At 46.9% G+C, this 19,523-nt stretch overlaps 1 protein-coding gene across 2 annotated transcripts; it reads right to left on the bottom strand.

Annotated features, from left to right (window-relative positions):
* Window positions 1–2,954: 2,954 nt before the first annotated feature.
* On the bottom strand, window positions 2,955–7,123 carry LOC140394921 (nucleoprotein TPR-like). Of its 2 annotated transcripts, XM_072482125.1 has the most exons (2): window positions 4,465–7,123; window positions 2,955–4,272 (listed from the first exon to the last, which is right to left on the bottom strand). In XM_072482125.1, the coding sequence occupies exons 1-2, from the start codon at window positions 6,955–6,957 to the stop codon at window positions 3,085–3,087; spliced, it is 3,681 nt and encodes a 1,226-aa protein (XP_072338226.1). In that variant the 5' UTR covers window positions 6,958–7,123; the 3' UTR covers window positions 2,955–3,084. The 2 variants fall into 2 exon arrangements, with proteins under 2 accessions (XP_072338226.1, XP_072338217.1); XM_072482116.1 differs by having other exon boundaries at window positions 2,955–7,123.
* Window positions 7,124–19,523: the final 12,400 nt, after the last annotated feature.

Genomic DNA, 19,523 nt, shown 5'->3' with positions numbered 1-19,523 from the left:
TCAGTGTCCCTGTGCTTAAGGAATCAATAAGTCACCAGGAGGTGTGCAAATAGTCAAATCACTTCGTTGTCTGATTTGGACTCTTTTTTTTCGATGCTTGTGGTAGCGATTCTTGATGTCATTTTTCCTGTCTGACCTGGACTGGTGTCTGTGTTTGCAGTATTGATGCCGTTTGTCAGCTGTCTTGAAAGTTGGTCTGCTTGTTTGTAGTGGAGCAAACGTGATGTGTAAGATGCGTTATCATGCCATGGTATGTCTGCACACTTGCCTTTATTGTGTGCTCTTTTCACAACATCGTATTACCGGTTCGCATCTTCTGGTGGAATTGCGCATGTGCGGCTCCTTGCGCAAGATGGCTGCCAGTCAAAACTGCCGTTTGCTTCTGTTGCAAGCCTACCTTTGCCTCATGGTGAGTATAGGTGCCAGTTTTACCGATTTATTTTGTGTTTACCTCGCAGTAGTTTTCAAACTTGTCCAAGACTGTCTGGAAGTCTCTCTTGTCCTGCCTTTTGGAGTACTTGAAGGAGTTGAAGATTTCTGTTGCACTTTCACCTGCAATGGTGAGTAGAAGATCTATCTTCTCAGCATCGGCCACGCCATCTAGGTCAGATGCTACCATGTAAATCTCAAATCTCTGCTTGAATGCACGCCAGTTGGCACTGAGATTACCGTGGTACCTGAGCTGCTGAGGAACCGGAATCTCGATCATCTTGCTTGGGTGCTGTTGCTGGTAGTCACAGATCTTGCTGAGTTGAACTGTATAGATTCAACAGGCACTACTGGTACCATGATGTGTTATGTACTCTGCGATGTGTTATGTTCTCTATGAGTTCGACTCTCCAGCTAATCCTGCTATAGTAACTCAGTCTAACTAACCAGTCTGCTCTAAGTCACTTGGTCGGTGTGATGCTTCTGATCTGCCTCTGTCCTACTCTCTAAGTGTCGCCTGTGGAAAGAGACAGAGCATGTGCGCCCTGTCCTTATATATGGGTTGTGTAATGCCCCCTTGTGGTAGTGTCACCTCTGGGTGCCTTGACTGCCCATTGGCCGTGTCCTATTCTATGTGTTCATTAGCTGTATGTCTGCATGTCATGACATCTCCGGTGCTCCCTCTAGTTTTCACTTAGTCGTAGTGTATTTACATCAACTCCTTGTGTATTTACAGTGATGCATATCACCACAGTTATGGTACGGCGGAGGGGAAGGAAACAGAGGTGGTTGTGGCATTGGACACCGACAAAGCGTCTGACCGGGTAGAATGGGGGTACTTGATGGCAGGTCTAGAGCGGATTGGAATTGGACCCAGATTTGTGGGCTGGGTAAAGATATTATATAAGGAGCCGAGGGCCAGTGTCCGCACAAAAAACATCAGCTCAGAATACTTTCCTCTCCACCGTGGGACTAGGCAAAGATGTCCTATGTCCCCCCTGCTGTTTGCACTCGTGATTGAGCCATTGGCCATCGCATTAAGAAGTTTGAGGGTATGGAAAGGGATAGTGCGGGGGGTGGGGGGGGGGTGGGGGGGGGGGGGGGTTTGGATAGAGCATAGGGTGTCCTTATATGCCAATGACTTGTTATAATACATGTCGGAAACAAGTGTGTCAATAGGAGCTGCTTCGCGTGTTTGCGTCTTTCTCGGGTTACAAATTAAATCTAGACAAGAGGGAATATTTTGTGGTGTCTCGGCCAGGGGTGGGGGACCTGCCATTCCGTAAGGCAGGGGCTCACTTAAGATACCTGGGGATGCAGGTTAGGTGATGCTCCGTAGGTACAACATTTCTAGTTTGGTGGGGAGGATGAAAGCTGATCTGTGAAGGTGGGATGGTCTCCCTCTGTCACTGGCAGGTCGGGTACAGGCGGTTAAAATGAATGTGCTGCGCGATTCCTGTTTATTTTTCAGTGCCTGCCGATTTTCCTGCCAAAGGCATTTTTTAGAGAGATTGAAGGGATGATTACCTCGTTCATATGGGGAGGGAAGGTGGCCAGAATTAAAAGATGCTACTACAGAGAGGAAGGCGGGCAGGGGGTTTGGGTCTTCCGAACCTGATGTATTATTACTGGGCGGCGAATGTGGCGAAGGTACGGAACTGGGTCAGAGGGGTTGACTCCCAATGGGTCAGAATGGAGGAGGATTTGGGTAGGGGTTGGGATTGAAGGCGCTAGCGACAGCGCCGCTCCCAGCGGCCCCGGGGAGATACTCAGGGAGTCCGGTAGTAAAAGATTTGTTGAGAATTTGGAGGCAGTTTCTTTTTTTTTTTTTTTTTTTTTTTTGTTTAAAAAATGAGAACTTTTTAATTATAATAGACGCAAACATAGGAAATAGAAAAAACTTCTACAAATGCAATTTAGGTACAGATCATCAATGATATAATAGAATGGCAGATCAGGCTCAAAGGGCTGCATGACCAACTGTTCCTATGCAAAATGGTTTGCAATTGTCTGAACAGAGAATGGAGAATTGGCATACAGCAGTCTGCAACAAAAATGGAATTGTCACAGGAGCTTGTGTAAACCAAGTGGTTTCTCCAGACTCACTATTATCTAATCAGCTTGAGAAACAATTGATTCATTTTCTCAAGTCCCATTTACAACACTTGCTTTAAGTAGGCTAGGTCAGGGCACACTTCATTAGCTAGCAGTCTAGACATGTCACTGATATTACAACATGACCAAAGTGTAAGCAATAGCTTTGCAGGTGTTACAGGTTCTCTCGCCATCCCCCCCACCCCCGGCCAATCAAAGTAGAGGAAACACATTCAATTTTAAGTGAAATCAAATGTTGCTTTTGTTTGACAACATCTTCCCCTTACTTCACTCCTCTCCGTTTAGATAAATACTACAGCGTTGATCCTGTTAACCAGAAAGCCATTAATACAAGAAGAAGCGTGACAAAAGACTTGTATGGATGCCGTGAGAAAGCCTTCCAAAGAAAAAATTCAAGCTTCATAACAATGTAAAAGGAAATCATTTTATTTTCATGAGGTTACATTGTGACAAGTACCCACAAATGCACAAAATTCAAAAAATTTAGTTCTATTGTAATGAGACAAGCCAGGGATCAATATGCATTCTGGGCATGCGTACTCAATTATGATTTCCTTTGTTTATTCCACCTCCTCTTCCAGACATTGAATGAGACATACCTCTACGGCTAATAAACTGTCTTCCTCGAACAACAGTTCTCCCCATCTGTGGATAAAGCCGTACTCTTCGCAAAGGTTTCGGCTGACTAACACTGGCATCCGCTGAACTGGAAGGAGGATCCTGACTAGTTGATGGGAGATCTGACTCTTCAGATGTCTGAGCAGATTCTTCCTCCTGATGCCCTTCAATTTCCAACATCACATCCGAACTAAGACTCTCTTGGTCTGCTCCTTCCACAAACACTTCATCCCCATCTTCACCACCTCCAGAATCAACAGTACTAGACAGTCCCATAGACGTTGTAATCATGGGAACAGATTGAGAAGCATGTTCGGTTACATCTGACTGTGTACCCTCATTGAAAACGGTTACTGGTGCATGAACTTGCAGTGGGGTAGTAGGTACACTACGGCCTCCAGATTCATCTTCATGAACAGCAGCAAGGTAAATGGGAGTTTCGTACATTCCTAGCCCTCCCTGTGATGCCAACTGTCCAAGGTCTGACTGACTTGAACTGGTTTGAGACATATCTTCAGGTGGTCCAAACCTGAACCGGGGGACTCCAGTAACCTGCGGAGAATGAATGGCTTCTGCAAACCCATCTGATCGATGAGGCACAACAAGAGTTGGTGTACTTGGTACCATCCTGTCATCTTCATCAAAGAAGTGTTGCACACCTCCAACACCTGGAGTAAGCTGGATTCCTCCTCGGCTTGATGAAGGCCGTCTTGCTGGTGGGAACCGCTGTGCAGGTGGTCCCAGCTCTTGTGCTGGAGGTTGAAGTGTTAATCGTGGAGGAAGAGGATGAGGTGGTCTTCGTGGTGATCGTAGAGGTCGTGGAGCCTGTCTTTCAGACATGGTCTGCTGATCTCTTGAAGGTTCTGTGCTATATGATTCTGTACTGGGGACATTACCTTCACCTCCAGAATTGTCTTCTGGCATTTGGGTATTTTCTCCTTCCTTACAAGAGCCACCACTTTGCTCATTGCCTGTGCTAGGCTCTGTCCCATTTGCACCCTCTGCATCACCACCATCATAATTATCTTCACCACCAGGACTACCTCCATTACTGTCATCACCATCCTCAATTCCAGTATCATCATCTTCATCATCCTCATCATATTCCTCCTGCTCTTGGTCCTCTTCATTTTCTGCATCTTCGTCACTCTCTATTATAATATATTCAGTTTGTGTCTGAGAATTTTGTGATGACTGGGTATTCTGCTGGTGTTCAGGTGGTTGAGGTACCAAATCCAAAGAATGAGATGTCTCCTCATTGTCCTCCATCAGTTGAGAAGGGGGATAATCTTCAATGACCACCTGTGACATAGAGTCTTGCGAATCCAGGTTCTCTGACTGCATCTGCATTCCAGTGCCTGTTTCTGCACTTTCTTCTACCTCCTGCAAATGTTCTTCCACTCTGACAACTCTCAATTTCTTTGACTGATGTTCCAGAGATTCATCCTGACCGTGACCTACATTATCTGCACTTGTCTCATCATCGTCTTCACGCTGGCGCTTGGGCACAGTAGCGGCTGAAACTGTTCCAAACACTGCTGTAGAAGTGGAAGGTCTTTCCATTTGGGGGTTCTGACCGACATCTACCATGTTTGCAGAAGGGTCCTGATTTGCTGGTTCTACCTGAAGAGTCTGTTGAGTGGGTTGTACAAAGGCAGTAGCCTGTGTCTGTTGTTGTTGCACTGTTAAGATAGGTTGAGACAAGTTTGGGATATTTGGACTTGTTGAACGTACTGTTCCACTTGTGCTACCAAAAACAGTTACGTGCTCAACTGGCCCTTCTGACTGCATGGCTTCTTGGGTTTCTACCTGCGTTGTTGGCATTACTGTAGCTGTTGGTGTTATAGCCGGTCCAGTGACTGTCGCTGGAGTAACCATTGGTCGGATACTGGCTCTTGGTGTTGATTTACTTCCAGGAACCGGCCCAGCAGCTACCTTACTGGGTGTTGCCACAAGAGGGGTTGGCTTTATATTGGCTGTTGGAGGATCAGATGTACTCGAACTTCCTCTGTCCACAGATGCTGCAGTTTGTTTGAGGGTAATTTGCCTCTGTTGATCCAGTTGCCTCTGTGGTTCTGAAGTCTTGGTTATTTCCTGCGGCTCTTCGCGCTGGTCATGCTGTCGATCCTGATGCTCCTTCAGTTCCCGTTTAAGTCGACCAATGTGGCCATCATATTGTGATTTCAGTGCACTCATGCGCACCTCCAGCTCTTCTCTCTGCTGATCTAAACTTGTGATACGTTGTTGAAATTCTTCATTGTGCTGTTTCAACTCTTCATTCTCTTGTGCCAATTGCTCCTTCAAACCAGCTATTTGTGTTATCTTCTGTTTGGCTACCAATATTGCTTTCTTGGTCTTCTCTTCCTTCTCCAGAATCTGCTGTCGAAGCTGTTCTTCAAGGTTTGCTTTTTCCTGCAGTTCCTGTCGCAAGCGGGAAAGTTCACTGTGTAACTGGGAAACTTCGTCTTGCAATTTTTTCACTTCCGATTCCTTCTCACAAACGGACTTCTGCAGGGCTTCAGCCTGAGACTCAAGTGCCTTAGCTCTGGATTCAGACTGAGCAAGTGTTTCTTGCAATTCCTGAGTGACTTGAGCAGAGGACTGCTCTGCTTGCTGTTCTGCTGTATGTTGAGAGGATGTCTCAGCAACAACCTTATCATATTGTGCTTTCAGCTCCTCATACTGAGTCTTGTATCTCCGACCAATCTTTTTAACCTGGGTGATAGTTTTATTTTTTTCCTGAATATCTGACACCCTCGCCAACACCTCTTGTTTCAGCTTATCACGATCAACAGTCACTCTCGTGAGTTCAACCTTCAAAGTCTGTACATCCCGCTGTGATACAGAGGACGATGCATTTAGTCGAGCAAGTTCAGTCTTCAGCTTCCCAGTTTCTTCAGTCAGTTGTTGAATGCGTTTGGTGTTTGTATCTTTCTCTGATAATAGCTTCTTATACTCATCAGGATCAGTCTCTTTCTGTTGACTAATTAATTGCTGAGCACGGGCCTTCCAGCGTTTGAGATCCTCATCAAGCAGCTTCTTCTCTGCTTGCAACATGCCACTTTTCTCACTAAGTTCAGTATTAGACTCCTGAAGAGGTAGGATATCAGACTCCAACTTACAAATCTTTGCTCGCGTCTGTTGGAGTTCTTGCTCCAGCCTCTCTTTTTCATCTCTCAGCATCTTATTGGTCTCAATTAGAACATTCATGGTCTCAGTCTTCTTCATCAGCTCATCATGTTGGGCCAGTGTTTTGGCAGTTACCTGCACCTTTTCCCTTTCCGAGTTGAGGCTTTCCTGTACTTCCTTCAATTCTCTCTCCAAATTCTCTACTCGCTGGCGATATCGCAGTGACTCAACTTGGGCAACTTCAAACCTTGTTTCTGCAATTTCTCTCTCTCGTCGCACAAATCTCAGAATTTCAAGTAGTTGTTCCTGGGACTTTCCCTCCTCATTAAAGGACATATTGAAGGAGCTTTGACTTGCTTCTTGCACTGTGGTTACCATCTTATTACTAAGAGTCTCCACTTGCTCAAGCAACAGCTGGTTCTGTTTTTGCAGATCCTCACAACGTACTGACAGCTTCGAAATTTCATCCTTCAACATTCTTTCAAGATTATCCTTTGCAATCGTACACTCCAACATCTGTGTTTCAGCCTGCTGAGCAGCATCTTCCAACTTTTGCCGTACCTGGGAATTCATGGATACTTGCTCTTTGGCAATCTGCAGTGCTTCAACATCAGCAGCATGCAGCATCAACTCACGCTCATACTTATTTTGTGCTTCAGAAGCCATTCTTGCCTGCTCCTGACAGTCAGCCCTTGCTTGCTGTTCATTGGTTGCAGCAGCAGCTGCTCGCTGAACAGCATCCTGAAGTTCAGCCTGGAGACTGCTCAAATTCCTCCTTAGTTCAGATGTCTGTTGTTCTAAGTTTTCTATAGTTTTTCGCTTCTCATCAGTGAGCGCTTGGGAGGCAGTTTCGACAGCACTTCGGGTTGGAGGTGTCGGATCAGCCGGGGTTGGGAACGGGGGCGGAGGCAGATGTTGTAGCCTTTGCCTTGTTGATCGTCCAAAGGCGGATCCTGTTAGAGTGGAGATCAACCTCTCCACCCTGTGCCCTGGCGTGGCGGGGGGACCTGCTGGAATTCTTGACGCTGAAAAGGTCAAATTTGAACTGAGGGAAGGATGGAGGGGTTCTACAATTCATGGGCGTTATTCATTATGCACTTTCGAGTATTGGATTACGTCGAAAATTAGCGGGGTGTGGGGGGGTGCTGCGGTTGGGAGGGTTGGGGGAGGGGAACTGTATGTGTTAATGGTGATTATGGGTGATTCCTGATTCCTTTTTGTTATTTGTTTATGTTAACATGCGGACTAATGTTTGGGGTTTGGTGGGAGGATGGGATCGTTGTTATTGATATGGGGATTGACATTACATTCGTTACTGATTATTGTTTATTGTTGGGTGTAAATTTGGGAGAAAATATGAAAAAGGAGAATAAAAAAAATAAAATATCATGATATTTTAAAAGTAAAACTGTCTTTCGAATATTTTCTTCTTGAAATGATTGATTTGGGAGGACACTTATTTATTGCACATAAATAAATGTCCTCCCATCAGCGTGCGTTTTTAAGAATGCACAGACTTGGAGATTGCAATTGCATGAGATAGACAATTGCCCTTTCAGTTTAAAGAGGGCTGCTGGCAGCTCCTGAACCTCAACCCTTTTTTGCACATTGACATGGTTCTTTAAAGTCGATGTGCCAATATCCCAGGAGCAAGTCATTGCAATGCACGGACCAGGATATGCATCATGCCGTTCACGGTGTAAGTGTCTCACAGTTCAAGCTTCCCAACCACACAATTCGGGATGGATCACATTGCGCAGGTGCTATGTTCCAAAGATAGAAATGGGCCTTTGGAGGGTGGATATCAGACGCACTCATTTTCCTGACCATCAGCCATTCTAATGACGCCATCGCCTTCTCAGTGCAACTCAGAGTGCAAACAATTTAAATGCATCAAACGATAGCTGTGCCAGATACACAACCTCCAGTCACTGAGATCATTGGGGTCTTAAACTTTGCTGGTCTCTAAATGATTGGACCTGCCGATGAAGATTCCAGGCAGTGTTAGGATATGAAGCTGTAAATGATAGATTGCAGGATGACACACTGGTCATCATGATTGGCTTTCACCAGTCTCCTCTGCAACCTGGGGTTCACTAGAATGGAGTGAGCTCTTTGATATAAACTAAGCATTTCTGTTTTCGATATTTGGGTATAAGGGTGGCCCATAGTTGGGTCCAATTGCATAAGTTGAATTTGGCGAACTTTGTGGAGGGGGTGAAGCAGAATTTTAAGAGGTGGGACGCTCTACCGCTTTTGCTGGCTGGGCGGGTCCAGGCAGTAAAGATGACGGGTTGTGCCAAAGTTTCTGTATATTTTTCAGAATCTCCCAATTTTTGTGCCCATGTCTTTCTTTGGAAGGATGAATAGGATTATTTCCGAGTTTATCTGGTAGGTAAGGTACCCCGGGTTAGGAGGGTGTTTTTGGAGAGGGGCAGGTGGAGGGGTGGGGGTTGGCGCTGCTGAGCTTGTTGAATTATTACTGGGCGGCGAACATTGGAACGTTCAGGATGTGAGCAGTTGAGGAGAGGTCAGTGTGGGAGCGCATGGATGAGACCTTGTGTACAGGGACCAGTTTCAGAGCACTGTTACTGGCACATCTTCCGTGCTCGCCGGCTAGGTACTTCCATGAGCCCAGTGGTGGTTTCATCGCTCAGTGTGTGGAATCAGTGCAGGCAACATTTTAAGATGGAAGGTAGGTCATTCTGGGCGCCAATCTATGGCAATCACAGATTTATCCCGGCAGAGCTGGATTCTATGTTTAGGGTTTGGGAGTGGCCGCGGATAGAGTGTTTCAGGAATCTGTTCATGGGGCTACGTTTGAGGAGTTGGGAAAGTTGGCGGAGGAGTTCTAGATGCCGAGAGGTAGTTGGTTCCGGTACCTGTAAATCAGGGATTTTGTGAGAAAGGAGCTGGCCATGTTTCCGGGTTACCACCCCTGCTGTTGCATGAAAACATTCTGTCTGAGGACGAGATGGGGAGGGTAGGATCTCGGAATTATACGAGGAATTGATGGAAAGTGAGACGTCATCAGTGGAGGATATAAAGCAGAAGTGGCAGGAGGAACTGCGGGTATTTGAGTTGGGGTTATGGAGTGAGGCACTGCGAATGATAAATTTGACTTCCTCGTGTGCGAGGGTCAGCCTCGCTTTTTTCTGGGGGTAGAGGATAGATGCGGATGGTGCTTAAGGGTGTAAGTCAATCAAACCCATATGTTCTGGGCCTGCCCGAAATTGGAGGAGTTCTGGAAGTCCTCTGGGTGTGAGGGTGGCTCCCAGCACGTGGGTGGCGATATTTGGATGTGCGAGGATCCGGGAGTGCTGGTGGTGAGAGAGGCTGACGTATTGGCCTTTGCCTCTCTGATAGCCCGGAGGCGGATCTTGTTAGGGTGGTGGGATCTGGAGCCACCTAAGGCGGCTGGGTGGGTGAGTGACTTCGTGGAAAGGGCAGCACGGTAGCATAGTGGTTAGCGCAATTGCTTCACAGCTCCAGGGTCCCAGGTTCGAATCCCGGCTTGGGACACTGTCTGTGCGGAGTCTGCACGTTCTCCCCGTGTGTGCGTGGGTTTCCTCCGGGTGCTCCGGTTTCCTCCCACAGACCAAAGATGTGCAGGTTAGGTGGATTGGCCATGATAAATTGCCCTTAGTGTCCAAAATTGCCCTTAGTGTTGGGTGGGGTTACTGGGTTATGGGGATAGGGTGGAAGTGTGGGCTTGGGTAGGGTGCTCTTTCCAAGAGCCGGTGCAGACTCGATGGGCCGAATGGCCTCCTTCTGCACTGTAACTTCTATAAATTATATGAATTCCTTCATTTGGAGAAAATAATGATTGCCATGAGGGGATCAGAGGGAGGTGTTATTTTCTAGATGGAGGCTGGTCATTGCCTTCTGTAAGGAATGGTAAATGTCAGCTGGGGGGGGGTTGGCAGTTTGGGGATCATTTTACTGTTTTGTGGGTTATTTTGTGTGTTTTGCTTTTATAATTGGAAAGTAGGTTGGGATGGGACATGGAGGGGTTTTGAATTAGGACTACGGTTTATGGATGATGGTTACCTGTGTTCTGTGCTTTGTAAATAATTTGAAAACGCCTTGAATAAAAATATTGTAAACAAAAATAAACTGAGCATTTCTGCTATCAGAAAGCTTCCACTCCTACATTACCTTGGAGTTCATTACATTTCCAAAAGAGAACAATGTGGAATTCAAAGTAAAAAACATAAAAAATTATATCTATTAAAATCATAATTTTTCTCCCGTAACAGTCTCTTACCCATATTCACAGAACTCTTTAATAGCGATAGGCTTTTAAATGTGGACAAACCTTATTTAAATATACCCAGACTACATAAATCGCATTTATGATGGGTGAGTGATTGGTCATTGATGGTGTCAGTAGTGTGTATTGTACACACTCCGGAAAGATGTTTTTTGTTATAAATTTAGAGTACCCAATTATTTTTTTTTCAATAAAGGGTAATTTAGCATGGCCAATCCACCTAACCAGCACACCTTTGGGTTGTGGGGGTGAAACCCACGCAGGCATGGGGAGAATGTGCAAATGTGCAAACTCCACACGGACAGTGACCCAGGGCCAGGGTTAACCACTGCGCCATGTGCCACCCTTGATTGCAAAGTGTAGGGAAACAAGGACATACCCGCGACCACCACAACAATCACTGCTACAGGACCTGCTGGACGCGGACATCTTAGGGAAAGGGAACTGTGGTGAAATGTACGGGCGACTGCTAAGGGGGGGCCAACATCCAACTGGACGAGACAAAGGAGAAGTGGGAGAAAGACTTGTGGTTTGAAATAGGGCGGGGACTCTGGAGAGAAGCACTGCACAGGGTCAACATCTCCATATGCGCAAGGGATACATGTAACTCAACCAAGCCTGACAAGAGAGACATGAGACACAAGGGGGGGTGGGGGGCAATCTATGTGTAAATAGTTTCAGCTTTACTTTTTATCTTTTTGTTCTTTTTTTCTCATCTGTTGTTTGTTCATATTTATATTTGTTTTGTATACCAAAAACTCAATAAAACATTAAAAAAAAAAGATTTCTAAGTGTTGTAGTGAGCGAGAATTGCTGCGGGTTTCCCGACACGTGGCCCAGTGAGGCCGACACCACTATTCAAAGTTAATTGGTCCACTTAACGACACCTCATGGGCTTCTTGCCACAAATTAAGACTCACCAACTGATTCGCTGGCACCACGCTCACCAGCCTCCTGATAACAAAGTCGAGCAGCACGAAAACAGCACTTGCTCAGCCAACCCCAGCCACCCCGCAACAATGGCGCCCAAGAGACCAGCCCCAAGATTTGGGGATGCAGGTCAGGGGAGGCTCCTGGAGGTCGGAAGAGATGTCCTGTTCCCCCTAGGGTCATGGAGGGTCAGCCATAGGGCAGCTAGTGCTGCCTGGGACAAGGTGGCTGTGGCTGCGAGCGCCGGGACTGCGACCAGGAGGAATGTCCTGCTTGATGTTTGTGATCTGCTACATATCTACATTGGGCCACTAATTCTGCACATGTTGGCACAGATTTTACATTCCCTGGGGGCGAGGGAGGGGCAGAAGATGTGTTGAGGGACCTCCAGAGGTCCGCAGGCAAGGGCTGCATGAGAATTGACGGGAGGGGCTGGTTTAACGCAGGGCTAAGTCGCTGGCTTTGAAAGCAGGCCAAGGCAGGCCAGCAGCACGGTTCAATTCCTGTACCAGCCTCCCCGAACAGGTGCCGGAATGTGGCGACTAGGGGCTTTTCACAGTAACTTCATTTGAAGCCTACTTGTGACAAGAAGCGATTTTCATTTCATTTCATAGTGCTGGAAAAAGGTCAACGACCTACAGCGGGCAGCACCAGTGACTAGACACCAACCCCCTCTCCCCCCACCGAACCCCAAGACCTTTCCGCCCCCACGCGAGCATCCACCCCCCAACTCTCCATGCGATCCCAACCCAAGGACCTGTCAAACGTGAGTTGTTATTGCTTACTGACTGACCCATCCGTCCCACTGACCACATGTCCATTCTCCTGCAGGTCCTCCAGCCGACGGCACCGAGTGGCCCCCTCTCCAGCCTCCCAGGAGAACACCTTGGAGGAGAGCTCCGGGGATGTCACCATAATAGTTGTAGCGCTATCAGCTGTCATCCCTACCCTCTACAAGCACAGATACACACACCTCAGTGGAAAATGTTAGCAATCAGGCTTCTGAGGCACAATCTGGTGAGCACCACTCATCTGCTGATGCACATCCCAGGTGGAGAAAAGACTCCCCAGGCGAGACAGCAGTCGGAGGTCTGCTGGATCCCAGGACCCAGCTGGGCCCCAGCCTGATGCTGAGCTTGTGGCAGAGATCATCCCGGAGCTAATGGAGACATTAGGGTTCAGCCGGGACATTCAGAGAGAGATGTCAATGACACTCCAGCAGATCCATAGCCGCTTGGAGGAGTCCCAGAGGCTACGGGCACAGGAGATGGCACCGGCAATGTGTGGCACCGAGACCAACACTGCATGGCCCAGTCACTGAGGAGCATCGCCGAGGGCGTCGACACCATGGTGCAGACCATGAGGAACCGCCAGGGCTGGCAGAACCAGATGATACAAGGGCAGCCGGGGCTCAAACCAGTTGCGCCTCTATCCCAAAGGAAGCCCCAGGGCGCTGAGTGCCAACCCGGATCCATCCCATGGAGTTGCCACCACAGTGGCCGCCAGCTCCCCTGAGTTCCACACCTCTGAATAGGCCGCATCTCACAACCAGCACATGGTACAGGGTGGCACGGATGTGCATGTGTCACCGACAAGTGAACTGGGACGCTCCGGCCCCAGAGGACGCCCACCAGAGGCATCGAAGGTCATGGGGCATGGTAAGCAGCTAGCTGCCTCCACCTCAGATGTGCATCCTGGGGTCACACCTAGACTTGGCGATAGAGCAAGGAGGGCCAAGCACATTGAGGATCACTGGGGGCAGTAAGGGGAATGGAGTGGAGGGGCTAGGTAGGGAGTGGGAGGGGCAGTACCATAGGGAGAGTGGAGAATTGATCCACATAATAAATACCCTTGTGCACAACTAGTATGATGCCTCTGTCACTTTCTTCTGCAATGCAGCCTGACCTCCAAACCCTTGGTCCATCACTCCAGGCATCTCCCCCTCCCACGTGGCACTCACCCACCCTCCAGCCGTGGACATGTCCCAGGAGCTGTGTCCCATCCCCTGAGTCTTCGGATGTTGGCTGCTGCGTGTGTGCTATTGCCTCCCGCAGTGTTCAGTTACAGTGTCCAGGCATCAAGGTGTGATTGGGATGCTAGGCAATTACTCCCACATGCTACATGGACCGTCCACCCACGGGAATCCACTTGGGTTGTGTGAAGTGCTCACTGAAGCACGATAGCCTATTCCCTATTAGCAATAGCCTTCAGCTGCATGGCCAGAGGCCTCGGCAGTTGATGGGGCAGGCGGACAAGGGTTGCCCCCGGAATGGATACACACAATCCAGGGGTGGGCATGGTGGTGCTGTGAGTGGTTGCCCCTGGTTGACCCCCCAATGCTTCTCCCCCCACCCTTCCATGGCAGTCCACCACTGCAGAGGGTCCCTCACCACCCGTCAAGCACTGGGGTGGGAGGACATTGGATATGGGGTTGTTCGAGATAATAGTATGGAAATAGAGCTTAAGTGGTGAGAATTGGTTTCTCACCACGCTACGGCGAGATCCAGGTTTCGCCTATGTGAACGGGCCAGCTGCATCGCAAACTGTTTGGCTCCTGGCACGGTTCTAATTTTCGGCCTCTCCCGCTATTCACCGGCCTCGTTTCACTCGAGCGAGACTGGAATGAGGCGGAGAATCACGCCCGTTGTATTTGCATTTGTGGGTGTTATGAATAAGCTATAGCCTTAAGTTTCAGTTCAATTTGTATTTCTGTATTTGTGTGTTCAGGGGGAAACCTGAATTTTAGGTTCACTTTAAATGATGCTTACATTCTGCTGAGTTTTATGACTCTTGAAGTAGAAAGAAAACTATGCTGTTGCCGAGCAACAGGGTGCCCGCAGAGACAAAAAAAAACATTTGGAGTTAGTTGGAAGAAGGTATCAGAACAGTCTGCACAAGAAAGGGGCAGATAGCAAGTCCCAAACTAAATAAAAAGGTTAGAAAAATCACGGAAGGACAGGAAAAAGTCCCAAGACGACCGTTATGTCAAACAAGGACAAGGACAGGGAGTGAAAACAGGTCCTTTTTAGTGAAGGTAAAGTAACAAGCAGAGGAGAAGGCTCCAAGTTAAAGAGGGAATTCTGCAGCAAACAGCTATAAAGTAAAATGGGGTGGCAAGAAGCCACCAGATCTAAGGAGATAGCTGAAGGTCTGTGACTCTTTACTGTGAAGCAGTGGTGTTCTGTTGGCATGGCTGAGTATCTGAAGGAGAGCGTGGAATACAACATCGAATGCACATGGTGATCCAGGTGAGAAGGACATCAGAAGGCGAGGTTGAAACCCTGGAGGTAGATCCTGGTTGAAGATGGCCAATTGAAAGCATGGTTTGGGAGGAACATACCATGGATAGTCAAAGAGAAAATGCTGGAAAATCTCAACAGGTCTGGCAGCATCAGTAAGGAGAGAAAAGAGCTGACATTTCGAGTCCAGGTGACCCTTTGTCAAAGCTGGACTCGAAACGTGAGCTCTTTTCTCTCCCTACAGATGCTGCCAGACCGGCTGAGATTTTCTAGCAATTTCTCTTTGGTTCCAGATTCCAGCAACCACAGTAATTTGCTTTTATTCCATGGATAGTTCTTTGAGAGTGGAGATTGGAAACCAAGTGTCATGTGAGAGTACTTTTAAGACATGGCTGTTTAAGCAATGTACCTTTAAGAAAACAGTGATGTCAGAGAGTGGGTGGGGCTGAGGTCAGGTCAGCCATTTTGCAGTTTGGTTTTTGCAAGTTGTGAAAAGTGCCTGGCTGTTTTTGCTGAGAGCTGATTAAAAGGAGAAAGCCAGTTTGAAAAGAACTTGGGAATGTCTGTGAGTTTCCAGAGAGCTGCAGGTTTGGAGGAAAAGAGCTGGGTGTGTGTCTGTGTTTTGCAGTGAGCTGGATCTCTGCAATAAAAGACCATCTCTGGATCATTTGGGTGATTTAAACTCATATAGTAAATCCTTTAACCTGATGTGATACTGTTTAAATGTGTTAAGTCTCTTGGAAGTTTGAAGTAACATTTTAAGGAATTATTTACTGTTGCAATATTTTCTGAGTTATCTTTGAAGTAAGGGGTGTTAAAAGATCCAATGTTTATTTAAGATGTTAAGTTGAGTTCATGGAATAAACAGTGTTTTGTGTTCAAAAACCCACGTGTCCATAATTGTAATCCCACACCTAGGGAAAAGCCGTGTGCTAGGAAAAGCAATAAATACATTAGAGGAGATTGGTTGAACTCCATGATACATTGTGGGGCTCTGAAAAAGCCTCGCCCAAAACACAAGTTAAAGACCAAGCTTCTGTGAGACCAATCAGCTTACGTTGTGACAAGCGTCTGGGGGGAGTTGAGAAATCCATAGCATCTGTTTAGGTGGCATCCATCAGTTGATTCTGGAGGGTGATGTGTCTGACCACTGGTAGCTTATTAGTTAACATGGACTGCTTACTTACTGTGGGCGTTAGAGTATAAGATAGATTTTGTAACTTGTGTTACCCTTACAAATCCATATATCTGTGTTGAAGGTGAAGGAGAATTACACTATAACTCATATTTTCTGGTTTAATAAATGTTTTACTATTTTGTTAAAAGTTCATCAGCTGACTCTGTTATTCTGTTCAGTAGCCACTCTCCACATTCCAAACAAAAAGTAAAAGTGAGGACCAATCAAGCCGGGTTCCACCCTGAGGTCTGACTTGTCCATTAGTAACATCAACTGGGACTGTAACAGTGTACAATTCTAAAGTCAGACGTGCATAACAATGATTCACTGGTACCAGTTGTATGTGGTGTTAATAAGAACATATGGAATGTTCTTCAGTATACAGACATAAATTCTGTAAATTATTGTGTACAGTGTGATGAATTCATGTGATTACCATCCTCAAAAACATGAATGACTCAGTATGATTTATTTTAGCTTTATTTATGCTTTTATCCAACAATCTTTAAAGAGTATATATTATATAAAATAAATATCTTGCTTTTTCTAATTGAGTAGTTGGTGAAAGCACCATGTTCGTAGAATCTTACAGCACAGGGGGAGAACATTCTGCCCATCAGGTCTGTGCTGGCTCTTTGTCGGAGCACTCCAATTAGTCCCACTCGCCTGCTCTTTCCTCACGGGCTTATGAATCCCCTCCCCACTTTCAGATCTTTATCCAATTCCCTTTTGGAAGTTAATGTCGAATCCACTTACGGTGCTTTTCAAGCAGAACATTCCAGATCACCGTAACATGCTGTGAAAAGAAATTCTCATCTCTGTCTTCCGCTTCTTTTCTCAGTCACCCTAAATCTGTGTCCTCTGGTTACCATGGAAACAGTCACTCCCTAAGTACGTTGTCAAAACCCCTCACAATGAACACCGGGAATGTCCGTTGTGAGTCCACCCTGCATACCGCTGCGAGCGAGGACAGAGAATTTGGCGCTCGGTCAAATCTCCCGTTCACTGCAGCAGGACCGGAGAATCCCACTGCCCTGAACGGACGGAGAATCCAGCCCATAATCTCCTTTTAACCTCTCGCACTCTGATGAGAAAAATATTGTGATTTGAAAGACGAATCTTCCATTCCGATATTTACTATTTCCTTTTCTGTTATCTAGGAATAGAGGAGAGTGCATGTTAAGTAGAAAGCATTTTAACATCTGTATGTTGACGCCTCCTCTATCAGTATCTGCTGGCTTGCCATCACAAAGACAGTAGAAAGTATCATTGATAATGTTCTTTCCTTTCTTAAGCTCTGCATACAAGCATAATTCCCAGTGGTTTGATATCCCACAAAGAAGACCAACACAATCCCTAATATTCATAACTTAGCACAAAATAAGATGATTGTGGTTGCTGGAGGTCATGGGCTGGACTCTCTGTACCCCGACGTCGAAATCGCAGCCATCGCGGGGGCAGAGAATCCATTTTCCCACAAGGAATTGGGGCGCGCACTGGCTCCCGGATTCTGTGGGCCCAGAAAAGCGGCATACTTGGGGAATACACTGCGCCGCCTGGTACCTACCTGAGGCCATTGCAGAGGCCCGCTTTGCCATTCTCCGCCCCCAACCGGCGCAAGTCCCGACGGTATGGAACTAATGTGTTCCAGCCGGTCGGGATACTCATGTGATGGCTGCGGACTCAGTCCACGGCCGCCCTGGTCGGGGTGGGCCGATCGGAGGGCGGGCGGGAGGCCTTATAGGTGGCTAATGCTTGTGTGAGTGTTGAGGGTCGGGCGCGTGGGCGATCAGGGGGTTTCCTTTTTGGGTCCAGCTCTACGGGCTGCTGGAGGCCGCATGCGCGGCCTCCAACCTGGAAGTGCGGGGGCCCGTATCTGCAGCAAAAAACTGCGAGATCTATGCCGGGTCCCTGCTAGCCTACTGCAGGGCTGAGAATTCATGGTCCTTTCATGCCAGGTTTTCTGGCGTGAAACTCCACCGGCGTGGGGAAATAGTCCCAATAATGGAGAATCCAGCCCCATATATTTCAGCTACAGGACAACACTGCAGGAGTTTTTCAGGGTAGTATCCTCAGCCCAACCATCTTCAGCTCTCTCATCAAGACCTTCCCTCCATCGTAAGGTCAGAAGTTGGGATGTTTGCATAATGTTTAGCACCATTCACGACTCCTCCATACTGAAGCAGTCCATGTCCATTTTCCAGCTAGACCTGGACAATATCCAGGTTTGAGCTGACAAGTGGAAAGTAACATTTGCACCACAAAAGTGCCAGGCAATGACCATCTCCAACAAGACATAGTCTAAGCATCTCCTATTGATATACTTAGGTGGTTGTTTTTGACCGGTGCAGATGCGATGGGCTGTAGACGTCTGTGACTCTATGACATTCAGCAGCATTACCATTGCTGAACCCCCACGATCAATATTCTGGGGGTTAACATTGGGACCAGAAGCTAAATTGGATCAGCCATATCAATACTGTGGTTACAAGAACAGGTCAGAGGCTAGGAATTTTGCAGAGCGTAACTCACCTCCTAACACCCCAAAGCCTGACCACCATCAACAAGACGCAAGTCAGGAGTGTGATGGAATACTCTCCACTTGCCTGGATGAGTGCAGCTCCAACAATACTCAAGATGCTCAATGCCTTCCAGGACTAAGCATCCTAATTGATCAACCCATCAACCACCTTAAACATTCATTCCCTTTATCACCAATGTACAGTAGCTGCCACCCACAAGATACATTGCAGCAGGCTCTTTCAACAAAACTTTTTAAACTTGAGACCTCTACCACCTAGAAAGACAAAGAGTGGCAGATACCTGGGAAAATCACTACCTGGAAGTTCTCTTCCAAGCCAGTCACCATCCTGACTTGGAAGTATATTGGCTTCACTGTCGCTGGGTCAAAATCCTGCAACTCCCTTCCTAACGGGGGTGTACTTACACCACAGGGACTGCATCGGGTCAAGAAGGCAGTTCACCACCACCTTCTCAAGTGGCAATTAGGGATGGGCAACAATGCTGGCCTAGCATTGATGTTCACATCTTGTGAACAAGAGCAAAAAATAATCTTAACATGATACAATGCAAATAATGGCCTGTTCCCACAGTAGTAGAACATTTCAACATGTTGCTTCAACGATGATTCCCATTTCCATTCATGATTATAGTTTGTATCTGGCATTCACTGATGTTACTGCACACTAAGTCAGCATCCAACCAAATGATGAAACTCTGCTGAAACTCTATTCCTGTGACTATTTTTTAAAGAAAACAAAAATGTTTGTCTGGCCTGCTGAGCACAATTAATTTGTGATTATAATTTAAAATAAAAGAGTTGAGCCTGTGTCCAACAAACTTCGACACTCTTGAGGTTTGAATAATCTTGAGTCTTTGCTGAAGGGGCATCTCTTACTCTTCAATGTATCATCACAGTAGGACATCAGTGAACAGCCTTAATACAAATAAGACAATTACAAACTAGCTCTCATGCAAAACATCAAAAAGAGGATTGAATTGAAGGAGTTAAACTGTGTTCTTGCATTCTGTTCATCTTCCCTTTGGAAGCTGTATGAGAGGGCCTGATACAAAGATAATCTAATGTCCAGGA

This window comes from Scyliorhinus torazame, chromosome 2 (genome assembly GCF_047496885.1).
Source record: "Scyliorhinus torazame isolate Kashiwa2021f chromosome 2, sScyTor2.1, whole genome shotgun sequence".
NCBI classification, from domain to species: Eukaryota; Metazoa; Chordata; class Chondrichthyes; order Carcharhiniformes; family Scyliorhinidae; genus Scyliorhinus; species Scyliorhinus torazame.
The sequence above is the reverse complement of the archived record's forward strand: the minus strand, read 5'-3'. Positions and strand labels throughout refer to the sequence as shown.

Excerpts from the sequence above, each read along its gene's own strand:
- LOC140394921 (XM_072482116.1), bottom strand. The coding sequence starts at position 6,957 with ATGGCTTCTGAAGCACAAAATAAGTATGAGCGTGAGTTGATGCTGCAT.